The sequence below is a fragment of the Pantherophis guttatus genome, chromosome 7, assembly GCF_059756535.1.
Source record: "Pantherophis guttatus breed Tessera chromosome 7, ASM5975653v1, whole genome shotgun sequence".
In the NCBI taxonomy this organism is placed as follows: domain Eukaryota; kingdom Metazoa; phylum Chordata; class Lepidosauria; order Squamata; family Colubridae; genus Pantherophis; species Pantherophis guttatus.
In genome coordinates, this window is record NC_142069.1 from 5,717,980 (window position 1) to 5,737,859 (window position 19,880).

At 45.0% G+C, this 19,880-nt stretch overlaps 1 protein-coding gene across 1 annotated transcript; it reads left to right on the forward strand.

Moving 5' to 3' along the window:
* Positions 1–6,491: 6,491 nt before the first annotated feature.
* Positions 6,492–19,163, forward strand: LOC117676845 (uncharacterized). The gene is made up of 5 exons (XM_034436656.3): positions 6,492–6,637; positions 9,626–9,818; positions 11,844–12,100; positions 16,137–16,276; positions 17,041–19,163. Exons 1-5 carry the CDS (start codon positions 6,538–6,540, stop codon positions 18,595–18,597), a joined length of 2,247 nt encoding a protein of 748 aa, XP_034292547.3. The 5' UTR covers positions 6,492–6,537; the 3' UTR covers positions 18,598–19,163.
* Positions 19,164–19,880: the final 717 nt, after the last annotated feature.

A 19,880-nucleotide genomic window follows, 5' to 3' on the forward strand; every position in this document is an offset into this window, starting at 1 on the left:
AAGATCCACCCACTATTGAGGAATGGACATTAAAAGTTGTGCATCTGGCAGAGATGGCAAAAATTTCATCATATCTTAAAGATCATTCAAATGAAAGATACTTATCAGAATGGAGAAGATGGATTGACTATATGCAAAAAAAGTATCCGAACAAGAAGATTCACATAGCTTATGAATGAAATATTTTTAAGTAGTTTATGTTTATAGTTTTTGAGTTATAAGGAGTTAAAGATTTAGGGAGAATATGAATGCAATAATTTGTTAGCATATCTTAGCTTTGTGTTTGTGAACGCTATGTGCCTGTTCTGGGAAGTCTAGGGAGGGGAGGGGGAAAGGGTGGGGCGGGGAGAAAATGTTTGTATTTCTTATAAAACTTTTCAATAAAAAAAAAAAAGAAGAGATTGGACAACCATTTGCCTGAAATGGTATTATAGGGTTTCCTTCCTAAACTGGGGGTCCCTTCCAACTCTATTATTCTATTTTTAAGGGCTCATTTTGGTAATCAAGCCCAACTCCCTTCTTCAGTATTATGACTAGACAGAATTTTTCAACAAGCCAACAAAATGGCCACTGAGGTAATAGAGAGAGCCAGTGTAGTGTTGTAGTTTAGATGCTGGCCTAGAAACCAGGAGACTGTGAGTTCTAGTCCTGCCTTAGGCATGAAAGCTGGCTGAGTGACTTTAGGCCAATCAACAGGAGATAGTGAATTCTAGTCCTGCCTTAGGCATGAAACCTAGCTGGGTGACTTTGGGCCAATCACCAGGAGACAGTGAGTTCTAGTCCTGCCTTAGGCATGAAAGCCAGCTGCGTGATTTTGGGCCAATTACCAGGAGACAGTGAGTTCTAGTCCTGCCTTAGGCATGAAAGCCAGCTGCGTGATTTTGGGCCAATTACCAGGAGACAGTGAGTTCTAGTCCTGCCTTAGGCATGAAAGCTGGCTGAGTGACTTTAGGCCAATCAACAGGAGATAGTGAATTCTAGTCCTGCCTTAGGCATGAAACCTAGCTGGGTGACTTTGGGCCAATCACCAGGAGACAGTGAGTTCTAGTCCTGCCTTAGGCATGAAAGCCAGCTGCGTGACTTTGGGCCAATCATCAGGAGATGACGAGTTTTAGTCCCACCTTAGGCATAAAAGCTGACTGGATGACTTTGCATCAATCATTCTGTCTCAGCCCAACCCAACTCAACTCATGGGGATGTCATTGTTGGGAAAACAGGAGGAAGGAGTATTAGATACGTTTGCCGCTTTCAGTTATTTATAAAGAAATAAAAAATAAATAAGATGCCTATGAAATTATTTCTGCTTTCCTGGAGCTCTGTTATCATACTTTTCCATGTTGCTGATGGACCAAGGACCAATTTCTTAACCACTCTTCAATGAATATTAGTCTGTGCCCTCTAAACCAGGGATGTGCAACTCTTTAGACTTCATTCCGAAATTCCAAATGTGACTCGCTCAGCAGTGATAAGACCCTTGTTTCTAATGTGCATGACATTGCATTTCTATGGACTCAACCCAAGTGTGCATGAATTCTGTTGCAGCAGTTCAATCGCCTCTGGGACTGACAAATCCATAGGCAGGAAACCCAGATATTGGAGTCTGTTTCCTTTCTCTGATTCATGAAGGAGTATTGAAAATCCTCGTAGCAAGAGGACTACATGCTTAAACCTCTTTGCCTACATTAACCATAACTAATGTATCAATCTCCTGCTTGAGCAGGGAGCTGGACTAGAAATCCTCCAATGTCCCTTCCAACTCTGTTCTGGTGTAATCTAATCCTGACTGGCTCAAGGTTGACTCAGCCTTCCATCCTTCTGAGGTTGGTAAAATGAGGACCCAGATTGTTGGGGGCAATAAGCTGTAAACCACTTAGAGAGGGCTGTATAAGTCTAAGGGCTTTTGCTAGTGCTTTTGCACATGCTTCTAATAGATTATCGAGTTGTAGTAACCAAAAGCTGACATCTGGGCAAACAACAGATGTGTCAGGGTTCCAAGTAATAGACCCCTAGCAAGAAAAACTTTGAGGCAGGTGGACTCCTCAAAGAACAGCTTTATTGGATATATCATATTGGCACAGATCTGGTGAAAACCGACTCTGAAGTTTCCCACGGTTTTCACCTAATTAAAAGTAAAAGTTTTCCCCCAACCCCAAACAATCAGTCACATGGTTCAATCAAGATACTCTCTGGTTGCCTGGTGACCTCACTCCCCCTTCCTCAGGCCAGGTGTGAGAATGACCTTGGTTCCCAAGAGAAAGTATTTTGTTTTGGCTACAAAACTCCAGCTATCTCTAACCCCCCCTCCCTATTCCTCAGCTCCAGTGTGGCAACATTGAAGCTTCACCATGGCTTTGGTCAAGTCAGCTTCAGAGTTGACAAGGTGACTATATCCAGGGTTGAAAGAGCATAGGTCAAGCATGTGTCCTGCAACAGTGACAACCAATAAGAAAACATCACACATTGCTTTATCTTTATCCAGCAGAAGGCTCATCAATGCAGCTGGGCCTGATTAGCCTCTTACTTGTAGACAAGCATGAAGCCGTGTAGAAAGAAAAGATTCACAGTACAGATGGAGGCCTCTGCTCCAAGATTTAATTTCTGGCTATTTCCTGGTACCTTTCTGAAGAAATGAACGCTTGACTGTTCTTTTGATGGATCTTGAGATATACTTGATTAGAAGGTCATTTCCGTGGAACTGCCTCTGTGCGTAAATGGAGGAAGCAGTTCAAGTTTTGGAAGCCAACAACATGAAACTAAAAAGCAGCCCACAGATTGTCTATATTTGAACCCTCTCTTCTTCAATTCCAGAGAAGAATAGATTTTTTTTTTTATTGGCCAAGTGTGATTGGACACACAAGGAATCTGTCTTGGTGCATATGCTCTTAGTGTGCATAAAAGAAAAGATACGTTCATCAAGAATCATAAGGTACAGCACTTAATGATAGTCATAGGGTACAAATAAGCAATTAGGAAACAATATCATTATAAATCGTAAGGATACAAGCAACAAAGTTACAGTCATACAGTCATAAGTGGGAGGAGATGGGTGGTGGGAATGATGAGAAGATTGATAGTAGTGCAGACTTCGTAAATAGTTTGACAGTGTTGAGGGAATTATTTGTTTAGCAGAGTTCAGGAAAAAACTGTCCATGTGTCTAGTTGTGTGCAGTGCCTGCCCGGGAAGAGGAATGGTTAAAAATTTCAACCAGAGTAGTTGGAAGGTGGGGTCTCCACCTTTTCCTTTCAGCTGTTATTTTTTTTAAGCTCACCTCGGTTTTACCCGCACATTTTAAAGTTTACTTTTTCTTTTTGATTTTCATTTTCAACTGTTAATTGTTTGGCTGAATGCTGATTCATGCTAACCCTTTGCTGGATTTTAATGTGTATTTTTTTTTTGCATCTTTTTACTGCTTTATTTTGGGGTTCTGAATCATTTTCGCTTTCACCAAATGGAAGTCGATGGTGAGAGTGAAAGAGATCTGATTTGCTTTACATTTACACTGGATTTTTGCTACAAGGATTTTGTATTCTATTAGTTTTTGAAGGCTGTGGTCTTATTTCTTTTAATCTCTGATGGGAATTTACCTTTTATTTCTATTCACTTTTTATTGTGGAAAATATTCTCTTCAATTTTTTCAGCAGTCATTCTGTTATGGTACATCTGTTACTACCGTCCTTGAGAGGAGGTTTTACCTTTTGTTCTGAAAGCTCAGCTACAAAAGAGTTTTGCACTACAGCTAGTTCTCAATTTATGACCATAATTTTGCATGAATTCTGCAGTTCTATTGTCTTCGTGTCTAACAAATCCACAGACAAGAAATCCAGACACCAGAGAGGTAGGGGCCTGTTTCCTATCTGTGCATCATGAAGAAATCCTGAAAATCCTGGTAGCAAGAGGACTAGATACTTAGACTAGAAACTAGATACCTAGTTTAGTTTTATTAGATTTATATACCACCCTACTCCCGAAGGACTCAGGGCAGTGAACAGGCACAAAATAAAATACAGATACAAAAGTTAAAAAACATAATTAAAACCAGATTAAATAATTTAGCCCGAGACAATTAAAAATCCCAATAATTTAAAACAGATTAAAATTTTGATTAAAAGAAATTTTAAAACAGGGGAGAAAATTAGGCCAGGCCGGCTTGCTGGAATAGGAGGGTCTTAAGAGCACGGCGGAAAGTGTGCAGATCCGGGATCCTCCGTATCTCTGGGGGGAGCTTGTTCCAGATAGTGGGTGCCCCCACAGAGAAGGCCCTCCCCCTGGGGGCCGTCAGTCGACATTGTTTAGCTGACGGCACCCGGAGGAGCCCCTCTCTATGAGAGCGTACCGGCCGTTAACAGAATAACAAAATAACAGAATAACTGAGTTGGAAGGCACGTCGGAGATTCACGTATTTATTTTCCAAAACATTCTGTTGTCAGGAGAGAAAACAATGGAGGCAAACTAATCAAGGAGAGAAGCAACCTGGAGTTGAGGAGACACTTCCTAACAGTGAAGACAATTAACCAGTGGAAAAGCTTGCCTTCAGATGTTGTGGGGGCTGCAACATTGGAGGTTTGTAAGAAGAGACTGGACAGCCCTTCTCTGAAATGGTATAGTGTCTGCTGCTTAAGCAGGGGGCTGGACTAGAAGACCTCCATGAGCCCTTCCAGCTCTATTCTGATGCTAATCTCCTAGTCCAACCTCTTGCTCCAGCAGGAGATCCTATACCCGTGATGGCGAACCTATGGCGCGCGTGCCCGAGGTGGCATGCGTACCCGAGGTGGCAGGCTTGCCTGAGGTGGCACGCAGAGCCATCTTTCCAGGCACGCGAGCTGTTGCCCAACTCACCTGCAGCTGCGCACACCCCAGCTGGTGTTCAGGCCTCCGGTGTTCATGCACGCAATTCAGGAGACTCAGCTGGTCTTCGGCACTCTCCTGGGTTGGAGCATGTGTGTAAGCGTGCTTGCGCTCAGCGTGCACATGTGTAGATGGCATTCACATGCATGCATTGCATGCGGGAAAACCGAGCACATGTGATTTTCGTGCACAGCGCAGGGGGGAATCACACAAAACCTGTACGCATGTGCAGATGGTGCAATTGCACACGCAGCGCATGGGGAGCCACAAAAAAGCCATGCGCATGTGCAAATGGTGCAGTTGTGCACGCAGTGCACGGGGGAGGAACCGAAGGTTAGGGTAGACAGCATTGTTCTGTCCCCGTCTCACACACGCACACAAACAGACAGCCGGGGGTTAAATAAACTGGCAGACAACCAATTCTTCCGATAAGAAGCTTGGCAGCAACCCAGTAGCTGCTTGCCAAGAACTTTACTCATAAAACAAAATACACACAGTCAAGAATTGTCCAGTTCATAAAATAAATCCAAGGCCGATAATGTTGTTTCCAAAGATGCAATGTGACTTGATAGTAGTTAGTTTTGTCCGTCACAGAGTCTGAATGCCACCTCACCCCCTTTTATACCCTGTGGGGTGTGGTCCAGTGACTCAGCTTAATCTCTGGCATGCCTTTTCTTCTGTTGCGCGCGCTTATCTCTGCTACGCTGCCGGGGATCCAGCCAAGACTCATTTCCCTCATCACTGTCCACCTGTGGCTGCATGGACGTGCTTGGCCCCGGCCCTATCTCTTGCCTTTCGGCGGACACCGAAGGCATTGCCAGAGAGGAGGGTCCTGGAGAGGGAGGCCTTTCCAACTCCTCTCCTTCACTCTCAGAGTCCTCTCCTGCCGACGACACAGGCTCAGGTAACGGAGCCACAACAAGCATGTGCATACGCGAAGGTTCCGAAGCATGTACCTGTTTGGTACTCGGTGAGTAAAAGGTTTGCCACCACTGTCCTATGCCGTCCAATCTCTTCTTAAAAACCTCCACTGAGGCAGCATTCACACCTTATGGAGGCACTGGTTTATTGTTCTCACTGACAGGAAATAAGAACCTTCTTGCTTCTTGAAAAAGCACCTTTGGGATTCCAGGTAAGAACCCATCTCAGAGAGAAAAGGCCTGGCTGAACCTCCAGAAGCTCTATCTGTAGACATTCCACGGGCCCAACTGTGATGCCAGCTCTATTTTTAATGAGAAGCATCCATAAGGTTGGTGCAGAGGTGGCTTTCAGCAGGTTCTGACCAGTTCTGGCGAACCAGTAGCGGAAATTTGGAGTAGTTCGGAGAAACGGTAGTAATAGCCCCGCCCCCATCTATTCTCTGCCTCCCAAATCCCAGCTGATTGGGAGGAAATGGGGATTTTGCAGTAACCTTCCCCCTGGAGTGGGGTGGGAATGGAGATTTTACAGTATCCTTCCCCCGCCACGCCCACCAAGCCATGCCCACAGAACTGGTAGTAAAAATTTTTTGAAGCCCACCATAGTTGATGGCCCCTCCAGCCCCACCTCCCTGGACTATTAGCTAAGGGATGACTTCTTCATTCCAGTCCAACTCCATTGGTCAAACCCAGGCCTGTCTCCTAGCAACGCAGAAGCAAGGCCCACTGATGTTGCCACCTTGGTCTGAACAATAGAGAGCAGGATTCTTCGCCATGGACTGTAGCCCAGGATCGAAGCCCTGCTTGGGCCGGCTAATCCAAGCAGTTGTAGTTTTCCTGTCGTTGTTGGGGCTACGTGGTTTCGACCTGAAGTGTAAGAGGGGAGGGGGGGCTGGGGAAGGGTGGAATAGGGGGTTCTCCAGGACATCCATTGACAGGGTCTACCATAAGGGCTTTTCACAGTCATGTCTCGCCATCTGGAACCATGCTGGTCTTCAAAGCAATTGTCCACTTGACAACACTTCCGTGGTTGAAATGTAAAATTTGTTACTACCGGTTCTGTGGGCGTGGCTTGGAGGGGTAATGTGACTGGGTGGGCGTGGCCAACTTTTTTTTTTAACTTTTAAAAGCATTTTTTCTACAACCTCTTCAACTGAAAATGCTGTTAAAAGGCTCTGACGATCCCAGCTGAGCTGCGCAATCATCAGCCGAAGAAACAATGCTTTTAAAAGTAAAAAAAGAAAAAAAAAGCCTCTAATGATCGTGCAGCTCAGCTGGGCATGGGGGAGGGGAGGGTTCAGGGATTTTTGCTACCAGTTCTCTGAACCAACCGCCGCCATCACTACCGGATCGGGCGAGCCGGTCTGAACCGGGAGCATTTCACCTCTGCAATACTTGGCCTAAAATTGCAAAATTCAGAACTTACCTGGGAATAAGTACAACTGATACAGTAGTGGCCAAAATTGTGAAAACCTTTTGGGAAAAGTTTAAAACTAAGCTAATAACACCACTTTTTTTTTTTTTTTTTTTGGAGTGGTGGGATTCAGCCAGTTTGCACCACTTCGGAAGAACCGGTTGTTAAATTTCTGAGCAGTTTGGTGAACTGGTTGTTGGAAGAAATCATTAGGACAGAGAACCGGTTGTTAAAGAAGTTGAATTCCACCACTGAGTAGTACCATAAAATTATATATCAATGGAAAGATAATTTAATCAGGAATGTAATGCAATAACTTTTATGAAGGATTTGCTATTAGAATAGCAGTTACAGTTTAAAGAGAAAAAGGGAGACACATAGAAAAAATGAGATATAGAAAAATTATCACCATAGAAAAAACGAGATATACCAAAATTTTCACCATGTCAGTTAATACTTAGTTGGGTAACCTTTAGCATGAATGACGGCCTTATAACATCTTCCCATGGAGTGAACCAAGTCTTGGCAGCTATTCTAATGTGAAGCCAAGATTGAATGATGGCTTCTATTAACTGGGTTTTTATTGCTGGGTCGCTTCTGACTAGCAAGTTTCTTTAGTCGGCTCCATAGATTTTCAATTGGGTGAAGGTCTGGGCTATTCCCAGGCCATTCCAGCAGTGGAATAGGATGATCTTGAAACTCCAAAAAAAAAAAAAAGTGGTGTTATTAGCCATCAAACCTCAAAAATACATTTCCCCCAAAGGTTTCCATAATTTTGGCCACTACTGTACAATGAGGCTGAATTAAAGGGGCAGATATAAAAAGGAACACTGGAATCTAGCGGGAAAATTATTATATGCTCGAAAATGACCCTCAACGGAGAGGCTGTCGGAGGAGGAGGGGGTCCATTCATTCTCCATAACACCTGCAAGAGATCCAATCTGTAAACAAGAAGAAATTTCCTGACAGTAAGAACAATTAATCAATGGAACAGCTTGCCTCCAGAAATTGTGGGTGCTCCATCTCTGGAGGCTTTCAAGAAACAATTGGACAACCATTTATCTGGGATGGTATAAGGATTCTTGCCTTGAGCAGGGAATAGAACATAGTGGTTGTATTTAGTTATGCATTTAAGGCAGGGCTGGTATTCACTTACTTTCCCTACTGATTCGCAAATGTGAGCAGGCACGCACATCCATGCATGTGCCCGGTCTTCCGTGCATGTGCTTTACTGATGCACATGCCTACCGTGCATGCACTTAGCCTCAAAAAGCCTAAATAGGATGGCATAGAACCCGGGGCGGGTGGGCGGGGCCATTTGTGATTTCCGCTACCGGTTCGGGTGAACCTGTTCAAACCGGCTGAATACCACCTCTGATTTAAGGAATGGGGTGTTGAAACTGATCCTGTGCGACACTCGGGAATTTACATTTCAATGGCTCTAGGAAATTCTCTCAAAGGAGATGAGGAATTTGGGTGAATTTGGGACACAGGTGAAGTGGGATGCTCTTCTCGTTATTAGTGAGGATGCCCAAGGAGTGGGGGGATGGAGATGTCCTTTTTTATTTATTTGTTTATTCTGCAGCCTTCTCTCCAGCAATCTGCAGCCTCCTTAGCGGCCCGTATTTCTATGCAATTCCAAGAGGAAAATTGAAGGGACCGCTCCAGTGGTGGGTTGCCCCCGGTTCGCACCAGTTCTATAGAACCAATAGTAAAACCGGCAGGAAGCTCCGCCCACTGACCCTGACGTCATGAAAATGTGCAGAAGAGTGCACGGCCCTGTTGCGAACTAGTAGTAACCAGTAGACCTGTAGACCGCTCCTGTCCCTTTTTGTTTTTGTCCAGAAGTGAGGCAATGATCAAGGGTCAAGGAAAAGTCCTGCCCTTGGAGATATGTTGCTTCCTCCAGAGAACACTGACAAATCACCTCCACGGTTTCTCCACCCACACATTGTGAGAACTTCTTGAAAGGCCATTTCTACCAGCTCCAGCCTGATTGTCAACTTGCAAAGCATCCCTGGCCTACTCTCGAGTTGCCATAGGCCAGGGGGGATGAGAATCAGGTGAAACAGCATGGCAGCCAAAGACAGATGCACATTCCAGACTTATCTCGCTCAAGGCTGTATCCCAGGGTTACCCCCAGCGGCTGGAAGGGAGCGACCTCTACAACCTGCAAAATTGCTCTGTTGGCGAATTTGATTGATGACACCCTGGGGGAGGGGGGGAAACAGGGTCATGATTGGGGCATAAATTACGTAGGGTCAGAGCTGGCTTCACTTGGGAACATGCCGACATGAATCTCCAAATAAATAACTGGATTTCTTTTGAAGCTTGGCTCGAGGCTCATGATTTAATTAGGGCATCTGTCGGAACCCTGACACTGATCACAATCAGGTGGGACCAAGACTTTTTAAACCACTGCTCTTTTCTGTCTCGGCTTCTTCTCAGACTGTGGGATGCACCCCAAACACCAAAGCGGGAAGGATGTGACCGATGGCCATCATGCCTTACCTGGAACCTGGCCTTGGCTCATCAGCATCCAGATCTACACTCCCAAGGGACCAAAGCATTCTTGTGATGGCGCCGTAGTTGATGTTCGATGGATCCTCACTGCAGCACACTGTTTCAGTGCAAAGGAAAAGTAAGAAAGAAAGCAGCATCTACTTGCTGAGTATTTGTGGAACAGAGAGGATGTTTCTTTGAGTGATGTGGTGGCCTAGAGGTGGCGCTCTTGCCTCACAATCAGGAGGCTGTGAGTTCAATCCTAGGTAGAGGCAGATAGAGGCACAATGTAGAATATATCTGCTTGGTGACAGGAAGGGCATCCGGCCAGTTAACACTCAACTCCATTCAGTTGCCCAGACTCCACCCCCCAAGGGATTATGGGGTCATTAAGTGACAAAGAAGAAGAAGAGAGGATGCTGCTTTCATTTATTTTATTTGTAAGCTATCTGTCCAACCTTCAGAGCCTAGAGTGGTACACAATAGATTATTTATCCTAAAGGTGTTTTTTCAAAAGGAAATTGGACTTCGTTTTTCCTTGACGTGTTTAATGTTTTTGGGGGGAACTGAGCACCACATTAGGTTGAGGGCTGGTGCAAAATAGGTGGAAGAGTTTACAGGTGGTTCTGGACTTACGACCTACAACTGAGCCCAAAATTTCTGTTGCTAAGTGAGAAACATGTTAAGTGAGTTTTGCTCCATTATACAAGTTTTCTTGCCACATTTGTTAGAATGGAATAGAGTAGAGTAGAGTAGAGTAGAGTAGAGTAGAGTAGAGTAGAGTAGAGTAGAATAGAATAGAATAGAATAGAATAGAATAGAATAGAATAGAATAGAATAGAATAGAATAGAATAGACTTCTTTATTGGCCAAGTGTGATTGGACACACAAGGAATTTGGCTTGGTGCATACACTCTCGGTGTACATAAAAGAAAAGAGACATTCGTCAAGAATCATAAGGTACAACACTTAATGATAGCAATAGGGAACAAATAAGCAATCAAATCATATTAGGAAACAGTCAATATAAATAGTAAGGATACCAGCAACAAGGTTACAGTCATAAAGTCATAAGTGGGAGGAGATGGGCGATAGGAACGATGAGAAGATTAATAGTAGTGCAGTCTTAGTAACTAGTTTGACGGTGTTGAGGGAATTATTTGTTTAGCAGAGTGATGGCATTCGGGAAAAAACTGTCCTTGTGTCTAGTTGTTCTGGTGTGCAGTGCTCTATAGCGTCGTTTTGAGGGGAGGAGTTGAAACAGTTTATGTCCAGGATGCGAGGGGTCTGTAGATATTTTCCCAGCCCTCTTTTTTGACTCATGCAGTATACAGGTCCTCAATGGAAGGCAGGTTGGTAGCAATGGTTTTTTCTGCAGTTCTGCAATTCTGCAGTGTTAATTGAATCACTGCAGTTGTTAAATTAGTAACACAGTCGTGTGGATTTCAGAACTCGTAAGATCCTCCTCAGATCTTCCAAACAGAAGATCAGGAATATACGGAGACCACGTTGTGGCCGAGTACAGATCAGGGAGGTTCATATGTTGCACGTTGTGGTTTAGATTTTTCTGTTTGGAGGGGGGCATAAGGTTCCACATTTTTAGGAATCTGATATAGCTGGGTCTGAAAGATTTCTTTGGGCATCCCAAAGGTGCTTTTTTCAGGAGGCAACTGGACTTTCTTGTTTTTTCTTCGAAGATGTTGCACTTCTCATCCAAGAAGCTCCTTCAGCACTGACAGGATGATGGGGAATGGAAGGATGTATACTCCTTGCAGACAGCTGGTCATTTGCATCCTTTTAGAGGGTCGTTGAGGCCATTTGGAGCTTTGTCTGTGTCCTCGGGGTCACCTGAGTGGTGCAAAGCCTGAGGACACAGACAAACCTCCAAGTGGCCTCAACGACACTCTAAAAAGAATGCAAATGACCAGCTGTCTGCAAGGAGTATAAATCCTTCCCATTCACCACCATCCAGTCAGAGCTGAAGAAGCTTCTTGGATGAGAAGCAAAACATCTTCAAAGAAAAAAAAAAACAAGTTGAGTTGCCTCCTGAAAAAAGCACTTTTGGGACAACCACGACCTGGATGACTGAGAATCTCTAGAGATTTCTTTGGGTGCTACAGATCCAATGCTCTGTTTTTTCTTTGTGTCTTTGTTTTATTTGCAGCTCTCTGAAAGTTTGGAAGATCGTGTTGGGTGCCACAGATCTTTCTCGATTGCCGGACATAGCCCAGATACGCTCAATAAAACGAATCGTCTTCCACCAGGATTACAACCCATCCACAAAGATCAATGACGTTGCGTTGATAGAACTGGACCATCCTGTGACTTTCAATGACTACGTGCAGCCCATCTGTTTGCCGCTGGTCAGCTTGGACTCTGAAGCCTTCTCCATCTGTTACGTCAGTGGCTGGAACTCAAGCGGTGAGGGAGTCGGAATGGAGGGAGACACCGGAAAGGGTTGGTTCATAATCTCAAAGGTGTTTTTTTTTCCAAAAGGAAACTTTACTTTTACTTTACTTACTTTTATTTAATTTATATACCGCCCTACTCCCGAAGGACTCAGGACGGTGAACAGCCAACAATAAAATACATACATACAAAATTTAAAAAGCAGAGATAAAATCGAATTAAGCAGTTTGGCCCAGATAAATTTAAAACCCCAATCAATTTAAAACAATTTAAACTTTGAATATTAAAAATACTAAAAAGTATTAAAAAATATTAAGAATGTTTAAAAAGAGGGAGAAAGTTAGGCCAGGCCCGCCTGGTGAAATAAAAAGGTCTTTAGAGCGCGGCGGAAGGTGCGCAGATCCGGGATCCTCCGTATCTCCGGGGGGAGCTCGTTCCAGATAGTAGGTGCCCCCACAGAGAAGGCTCTCCCTCTGGGGGCCGCCAGTCGACATTGTTTGGCTGATGGCACCCGGAGGAGCCCCTCTCTATGAGAGTGTACCGGCCGGTGGGAGGCTATTGGTGGTAGTAGGCGGTCCTGCAAGTACCCAGGTCCTGAGCCATGGAGTGCTTTAAAGGTGGTAACCAAAACCTTGAAGCGCACCCAGAAGACCACCGGGAGTCAGTGCAGCTCGCGCAGGAGGGGTGTTACATGGGAACGCCATGTCGCTCCCATTACCACCAGCGCGGCCGCACTCTGCGCCAGTTGGAGCCTCCGGGTGCTCCTCAAGGGGAGCCCCATGTAGAGAGCGTTACAATAATCCAGGCAGGAGGTGACGAGGGCATGAGTGACCGTGCGTAAGGAGTCCCAATCCAGAAAGGGACGCAACTGGCGAATCAGGCGAACCTGATGAAAAATCCTCCCGGTCACGGTCACGGAAGCGGGATTATTTTTTTCCCTTGCAGAGGAGAAGGAAAAGAAGTTTCACTTCTCAGCCAAGAAGCTTCATCCGTTCTTGAACAATGTTGTGGGGGGTGGTTAGGGAAAGATTAGTTAACCTTTCCCTCAAGTTTCAGGATTTGTATCTTGGAGCTTCCAGTTTCTCTTCCTATATCAGACCCGGTGACCTACAGGTGGAGCTCTTGCCTCACAATCAGAGTTCAATCCTAGGTAGAGGCAGATGTAGGGTCTCCTGCTTGGGCAGGGGGTTGGACTAGATGACCTGCAAGGTCCCTTCCAACTCTGTTAACCCGTTTCTGTTTCTGATAGGATGGGATTGGTTCTTATACAGGTAATCCTCGACGTACGACTTACACTTGAGGCCAAAATTTCTGTTGCTAAGCGAGACATTTGTTAAGTGAGTTTTGCCCCATTTTACGACCTTTCTTGCCAAATTTCTTCAGTGAATCACTGCAGTCGTTAAATTAGTAAGATAGTTGGTTCAGTGAATCTGGCTTCCCCATTGACTTTGCTTGTCAGAAGGTCGCAAAAGGGAATCACGTGACCTCAGGACACTGCAACGGTCATAAATATGAGTCAATTCCATAAATATGAGTCAATTGCCAATTTTGATCATGTGACCATGGGGATGCCGCAATGATTGTAAGTGTGAAAAACTGTTATAAGTCTGTACCTATGGGGGATCTGGGTAGCGCGCACCAATTCACCAAAGAATTGTTTTCCATGGAACAGCTCCCTGATGCCCAAAAGGTTTGGGATTGTTAAGGATATTCTTGGCTCATAACTGATGTTATGGGTTATTGAGCAGAGTACCCCTTGAGTATGCACATGAAAACGGCTGAGAGTGAATAACCACAGTTAATATACTGACACACTGAGTTGTGGTAGTCTTTTTACTTTTAGAAAAAAGTAAAGCAAAGTCCAATAACAATCCAAGTCATACACAGATAAGGCGATAATTAAAATATCAATTCAGGGATATTCTAAGTAGAAAGTCTTCTTACCAGTTGTTGTCATTACACAATAAAACAGTTCTTGAGTTTCAAACAGGAACAAGTTCAGTATTAAAACATTCAATAAATAGTAGAAAGCTACAAGTATCAATGATCAAACAGTGATCATGCAGAGAGAACAAGTAGAGAGTAACAGCAAATAAGCAGATAAAATGGTGTAGTGTCCACAAGCCATGATTCAGGCTTCCCCTTAAGTGCATTGGCTACAGAGCTTAGCCAATCAGGATACAGGATGATGCAATACAGTCTTAAAGCAATATAATACCTTTTGACAAACATGTATGGATAGTTTATATATTGCCTGACCAACTAGTTAGACAATAGCCATTTCCTAACAGGGATCATTGCCTTAGAAGACTTCCGGTCATCCTCGACTTATGACCACAATTGAGCCCCAAATTTCTGTTGCTAAGCGAGACAGTTCAATGAGCTTTGCCCCATTTTGTCACAGTTGTTAAGCAAAACAGTGCAGTTGTTAAGGTAGTAAGACAGTTGTTAAATGAATCTGGCTTCTCCACTGACTTTGGTTGTCAGAAGGTCACAAAAGGGAAACCATGACCCTGAGATACTGCAACCTTCATAAATATGAACTAAGTGTCCAGTTGCCGAGTGTCTAATTTTGATTACATGATCATGGGGATGCTGCAATGGTTGTACGTGTGGAAAATGGTCATAAGTCACTTTTTCCAGTGCTGTTGTAACTTCAAACCGTCGCTAAATGAATGGTTGTAAGTCGAGGACTACTGTTCTGTCCCCGACTCACACACGCACACAAACAGTCAGCCAGGAGTTAATAAAACCAGCAGTCAGGAATTTCTTTGAGATAACAGCATTGGCAGCAACCCAGTAGCTGCTTGCCAAAAACTTTACTCACAAAGGGAGGTTTTCCTCCTCCGTCGGATAAACCAAAATAATTCCACAAAGCCAAAGAATTGTCAAGTCCAGTCCATAATAAATCCAAGGAAGGCATATAACGAAGTTCCAGAAACGCAGTATGACTTGCTAGCTTTTCAGTTTTGTCCGTCACAAAGCCTAAATGGCCACCACACCCCCTTTTATCCCCTGTGGGGTGTGGTCCAGTGACTCAGCTTAATTTCTGGCATGCCTCCTTCTCTGCTGTGCGCGCTTCTCTTTCCGACGCTGTCGGGGATCCAGCCAAGACTTATCTCCGTCGCTGTCTAACTGCGGCTGCTCGGAAGTGCCTGGCTCCTGGCCTATCTCTTCTCCTTCGGAAGACACCTGAGGCATTGCCAGAGAGGAGGGTCCTGGAGAGGGAGGCCTTGCCAACTCCTCTCCTTCACTTTCGGAGTCTTCTCCCTCCGATAAGACGGGCTCGGGGGTCGGAGTCACAACAACTACCTGTAAGGACCAATTCACAAGTAATGCTAGGATATTCTCTCTGCATTTCTCTTTCTCTCCGTCTCTCTCTCTCTGTTTCTGTCTGTCTGTCTGTCTCTGTTTCTCTGTCTCTTTGTTTCTCTTCCTGTGTGTGCGTGTGTGTCTGTGTGTGTGTCTCTCTGTGTGTGTGTGTCTCTGTCTCTTTGTTTCTCTTCCTCTCTCTGTGTGTGTCTCTGTCTGTCTGTCTTTCTCTCTGTCTCTCTTTCTGTGTCTCTGTTTCTGTCTCTCTTTGTTTCTCTTCCTCTGTGTGTGTTTCTCTGTCTGTCTGTCTGTCTCTCTCTGTTTCTCTGTCTCTCTCTCTCTCTGTGTCTCTCTGTCTCTCTTTGTTTCTCTTCCTCTGTGTGTGTTTCTCTCTCTGTCTCTTTGTCTCTCTCTCTCTGTGTGTGTCTCTGTTTCTCTGTCTCTCTGTCTGTCTCTCTCTCTCTCTCTTTTTTTCTCTTACTCTCTCTCTCTCTCTCTCTCTCTGTCTCTTTCTGTCTGTCTCTCTGTTTCTCTGTGTGTCTTTGTCTCTCTGTTTCTCTGTCTCTGTCTCTCTTTTAGTAGAGTTTGTGCCAAGGAGGCTACAGATTCTGAATTGGGAAATGGATTGTGGTTTTGTGTATCTGTGTATGTGTGTGTGTGTGTGTGTTTTGGAAGGAAGTGCTACAAAAAACAAGAGGAGGCGATCATCCATCTGAAGTCTGTGCTTTGCCCTCAGGTATCTCCGCCGTAGTGTATGAAGCCAGAGCAAACATTCTCGAGACGATGACATGCAACGGCAGCGAGTGGTACCACGGGGGAATGAATCCGCACACGCTCTGTGCAAGTTTGAAGGACAAGAATGACCACTTTTGCCAGGTAAATATCGTTGCCCATCGGCAACAAGAACAGCAAGAACTGTTTCCTTTGGTTCAGTTTCTATCAGCCTTGCAAGGTAGGCCAGATAGATAACATGACCGGATGACCGAATTCTCCTTAACTTCAGGTAGTTCTCAAATTACGACCACAAGTGAGTTTTTTGGGCTGCTGCCTCACCATCTGTGCATTATTATTATTTTTTGCCAGCAGTATGAAAGTGGCTTGTTTTTAACCTTCTTCCAAAATATTTTTTGTAGTTTGAGATGTGTAAGTAGTATCCCATCCATCACTAACCAGGTATCACTCTACCAAGTTTTCCGAGGTTAGCTACATCATCATAATCTCCTTTTAATGACCCCCATCATCTCTTTGCGGGGTGGAGTCTGGGTAACTGAATGGAGCTGAGTATTTACTGGCCGGATGCCCTTCCTGTCACCAATGCAGAGTTTTGTTCAGCAGATATATTCTCATGGTGCCCAGAGAAAGAAATATCTGCCTCTACCTAGGATCGAACTCACAGCCTCCTGATTGTGAGGCGAGAGCTCCACCTCTAGGCCACCGCACCACTCATCAGCTACGTGCTAAGCCATTAAAAATATATATTAAATTTACTATTTTTGTGTGAATGCGGCGTTTGATTAAATGTGTTGTATAAACAAATGCTCAAAGCAAAACGTTCGCTATTAAAAGCACCCCGATTGTCTTGCCATACAGTTGTGAAAATGTTGTTGAACCTCCTTCTTTCATCTTTTTTTTTCCTGCAGGGACACGGTGGAGGGCTTTTAATGTGTAAAACATTGCCGAAGTCCCCATACTACATAGTTGGAATTTCCAACTTGGAGAAGGATTGTGACAAGGTAGAGTACCCCAAAATTTACACCTCCGTTCAGCAGTTCCTGGAATGGATTTCCAAAAAGATGAGAAGCGAAGAGATCCCAAAGGAGAAATTAGACCATAATACTGAGGACAGCAGCTCAACTTCAATCACCGAAGTCCCTAAGGATACGCTTGTCATAGAACCGCCATTCATCCCTCAAGAAACGGTTCCCACTCTTCTAGAACCTCCGTATGTGCCAGAAGAAACAACTCCTTCACCTCCAGTGTCTCCTTTCATTCCTACAGAGACAAAATTAATTCTGGAGCCTCCATCGGTTGACAAGCCAAGTCACTCGGGACCCAAATCAGTTGATAGCTCAATGCAATATCCCTTTCTAAACACAACTGTTTTGCCCCCCGAGTATGTTCCTCCAGAAGCAGAAGTCACTCTGGAACCCCCATATATCCCTCTAGAGACCCCTGGTCATCTAGAGGCTCCGTACATCCCTCCAGAGACATTTGTCTCCGTGGAACCTCCATACATCCTTCTGGAAACCACTGCTGCTCTAGAGCTACCATATACTCCCCAGGAGACGACAATTCCTCTGGAACTTCCATATACCCCCACGGAGACTTCTGTTCCTCTAGAAAATCCATATATACCTTCAGAGACCTCGGCTACTCTAAAACCACCCTATGTACCTGAGGAAATCCCTCCATCTCTTGAGGCACCCTACAATTCTCCAGAGACTTATCCTACTCTAGAACTTCCATACACACCTCCAGAAACTCCTGCTACTCTAGAACCCCCATACACACCCACAGAAGCTCATGCTTCTCTAAAACCTCCATATATACCCCCAGAAACTCCTGCTAATCTAGAACCTCCATACACACTTCCAGAAACTCCTGCTCCTCTAGAACCTCCCTACACGCCTCCAGAAACTTCTGCTCCTCTAGAACCTCCCTACACACCTCCAGAAACTCCTCCCCCTCTAGAACCTCCATACAGACCTCCAGAAACTCCTGCTCCTCTAGAACCTCCATACACACCTCCAGAAACTCCTGCTCCTCTAGAACCTCCATACAAACCTCCAGAAACTCCTGCTCCTCTAGAACCTCCATACAAACCTCCAGAAGCTCATACTTCTCCAAAACCTCCGTATATAGCCCCAGAAACTCCTGCTCCTCTAGAAACTCCATGCATACCTCTAGAAACTCTAAACACATCTCCAGGAAATCCTGCTCCTATAAACCCTCCATGCATCTCTCCATACATACCCCCAGAAACTCCTGCTCCTCTAGAATCTCCATTCATATCTTCAGAATCATCTACTCCCTTAGAGCCCCCATATATCCCCCTGGAAATCCCACTCCCACCAGAACAGCCAGAGACCCCTGCTCCTCAAGAAAATCCTGCTCCTCTAGAATTTCCTCCACTGAAGACTCAAGAACATTATTCTAAACACCACTACTTCTCTGGACCTGTCCTATATTCTTCATGATCCTCCTATTATTCCTTCAGCGACCAGCAAGATGGAGCCTCCGTATATTTCTCCAAGATGTCTCAAAGACTTCTCCGTCCATTGAGCAACTATATACTCCCACCAGCGTATCCATACTTTCCTCCAGATACATCTGACTCTCTGGAAGAAAGATGACCATTCCCCCCCCTAGAAATCTTGCTCAACTGACCACCCGTCATCCAACATATTCTTCAAATAGTGCTTGAGAGACAACTGCTCCCCATGTGCGCCAGAGGAACATTGTCAAAATGTGGTTCCAGATGTTCCTTTCTGGTTCAGACCTCTCCAGAGGCAGCTGTCCATCTTGAGTGGCCACACTGTCTCCCCAGAACCCTTTCTACGTTTAGAGTAACCATGTACGGTGTTTGCTTCTGCATCCCTTAACGATTCCTCTGCTGTTCCAGAATTCTTAAAACACCTCCAGGAAACAAGAACCATGATAGATACCATAAACGTTAGTTATATTTTGGAACACGTAGGTTTTATTTATTTGTTTAATTGATTTAATTGATTATTTATTTATTTATTAAACTGCTCTATCCTCACCCAAAGTCAACGGGCATCCTTCCTGAGACAGTTGCCTTACTGCAAGATCTACAGAGAGTCACCCGCTCCGGAGGTCCCACCTGAATTACATGGCTTGGAATTGGTCCGAGTAGTCCTTGACTTACGACCCACAATGGAGCCCGAAATTTCTGTGGCTAAGCGAGACATTCCTTAAGTGAGGTTTGTTTCATTTTACGACCTTTCTTGCCGCAACTGCTAGGTCAGGGGTCTGCAACCTTAAATACTCAAGGAGTCATTTGGACCCGTTTCCCACAGAAAACACCGGGAGCCACAAAACCTGGGTGGGCGTGGCCAACTCGATGTCACTCACTTCCACCAGTCACATGACCCCCCCTAGCCACGCCTACACAGCCGGTCCTTAAGGCAGATAACCAGTTGTTAAAAAACACCGGGAGCCACAAAATCCTTTTGACATCTCCCTCCCTCCCTCTCTCTCTGTATCTCTCTCTGTCTCTCTCTCTCTCTCTCCCGCTCTCTCTGTATCTCCCTTTCTCTGCCCTGGTTGCTTCTCCACCCCCCGCCATCGCCGTTACCTTCTCAGGCCAGGCAAGGAGTGACTCGGAGGGGAGGGCAAGGGGCGGGGCGAGCCAGTAGTGGGATCACCTGACGGGGAGCCACAGCAGAGGGCCCAAAGAGCTGCATGCGGCTCCAGAGCCGCAGGTTGCTGACCCCTGTCCTAGATAGGTGAATCGCTG

Bases quoted from the DNA above. Each gene is read 5' to 3' on its own strand.
- LOC117676845 (XM_034436656.3), top strand. From the start codon at position 6,538: ATGGACTGTAGCCCAGGATCGAAGCCCTGCTTGGGCCGGCTAATCCAA. The intron at 12,101-16,136 runs GTGAGGGAGTCG...CTTTGCCCTCAG, and splicing joins CAGTGGCTGGAACTCAAGCG to GTATCTCCGCCGTAGTGTAT. The intron at 16,277-17,040 runs GTAAATATCGTT...TTTTTCCTGCAG, and splicing joins AGAATGACCACTTTTGCCAG to GGACACGGTGGAGGGCTTTT.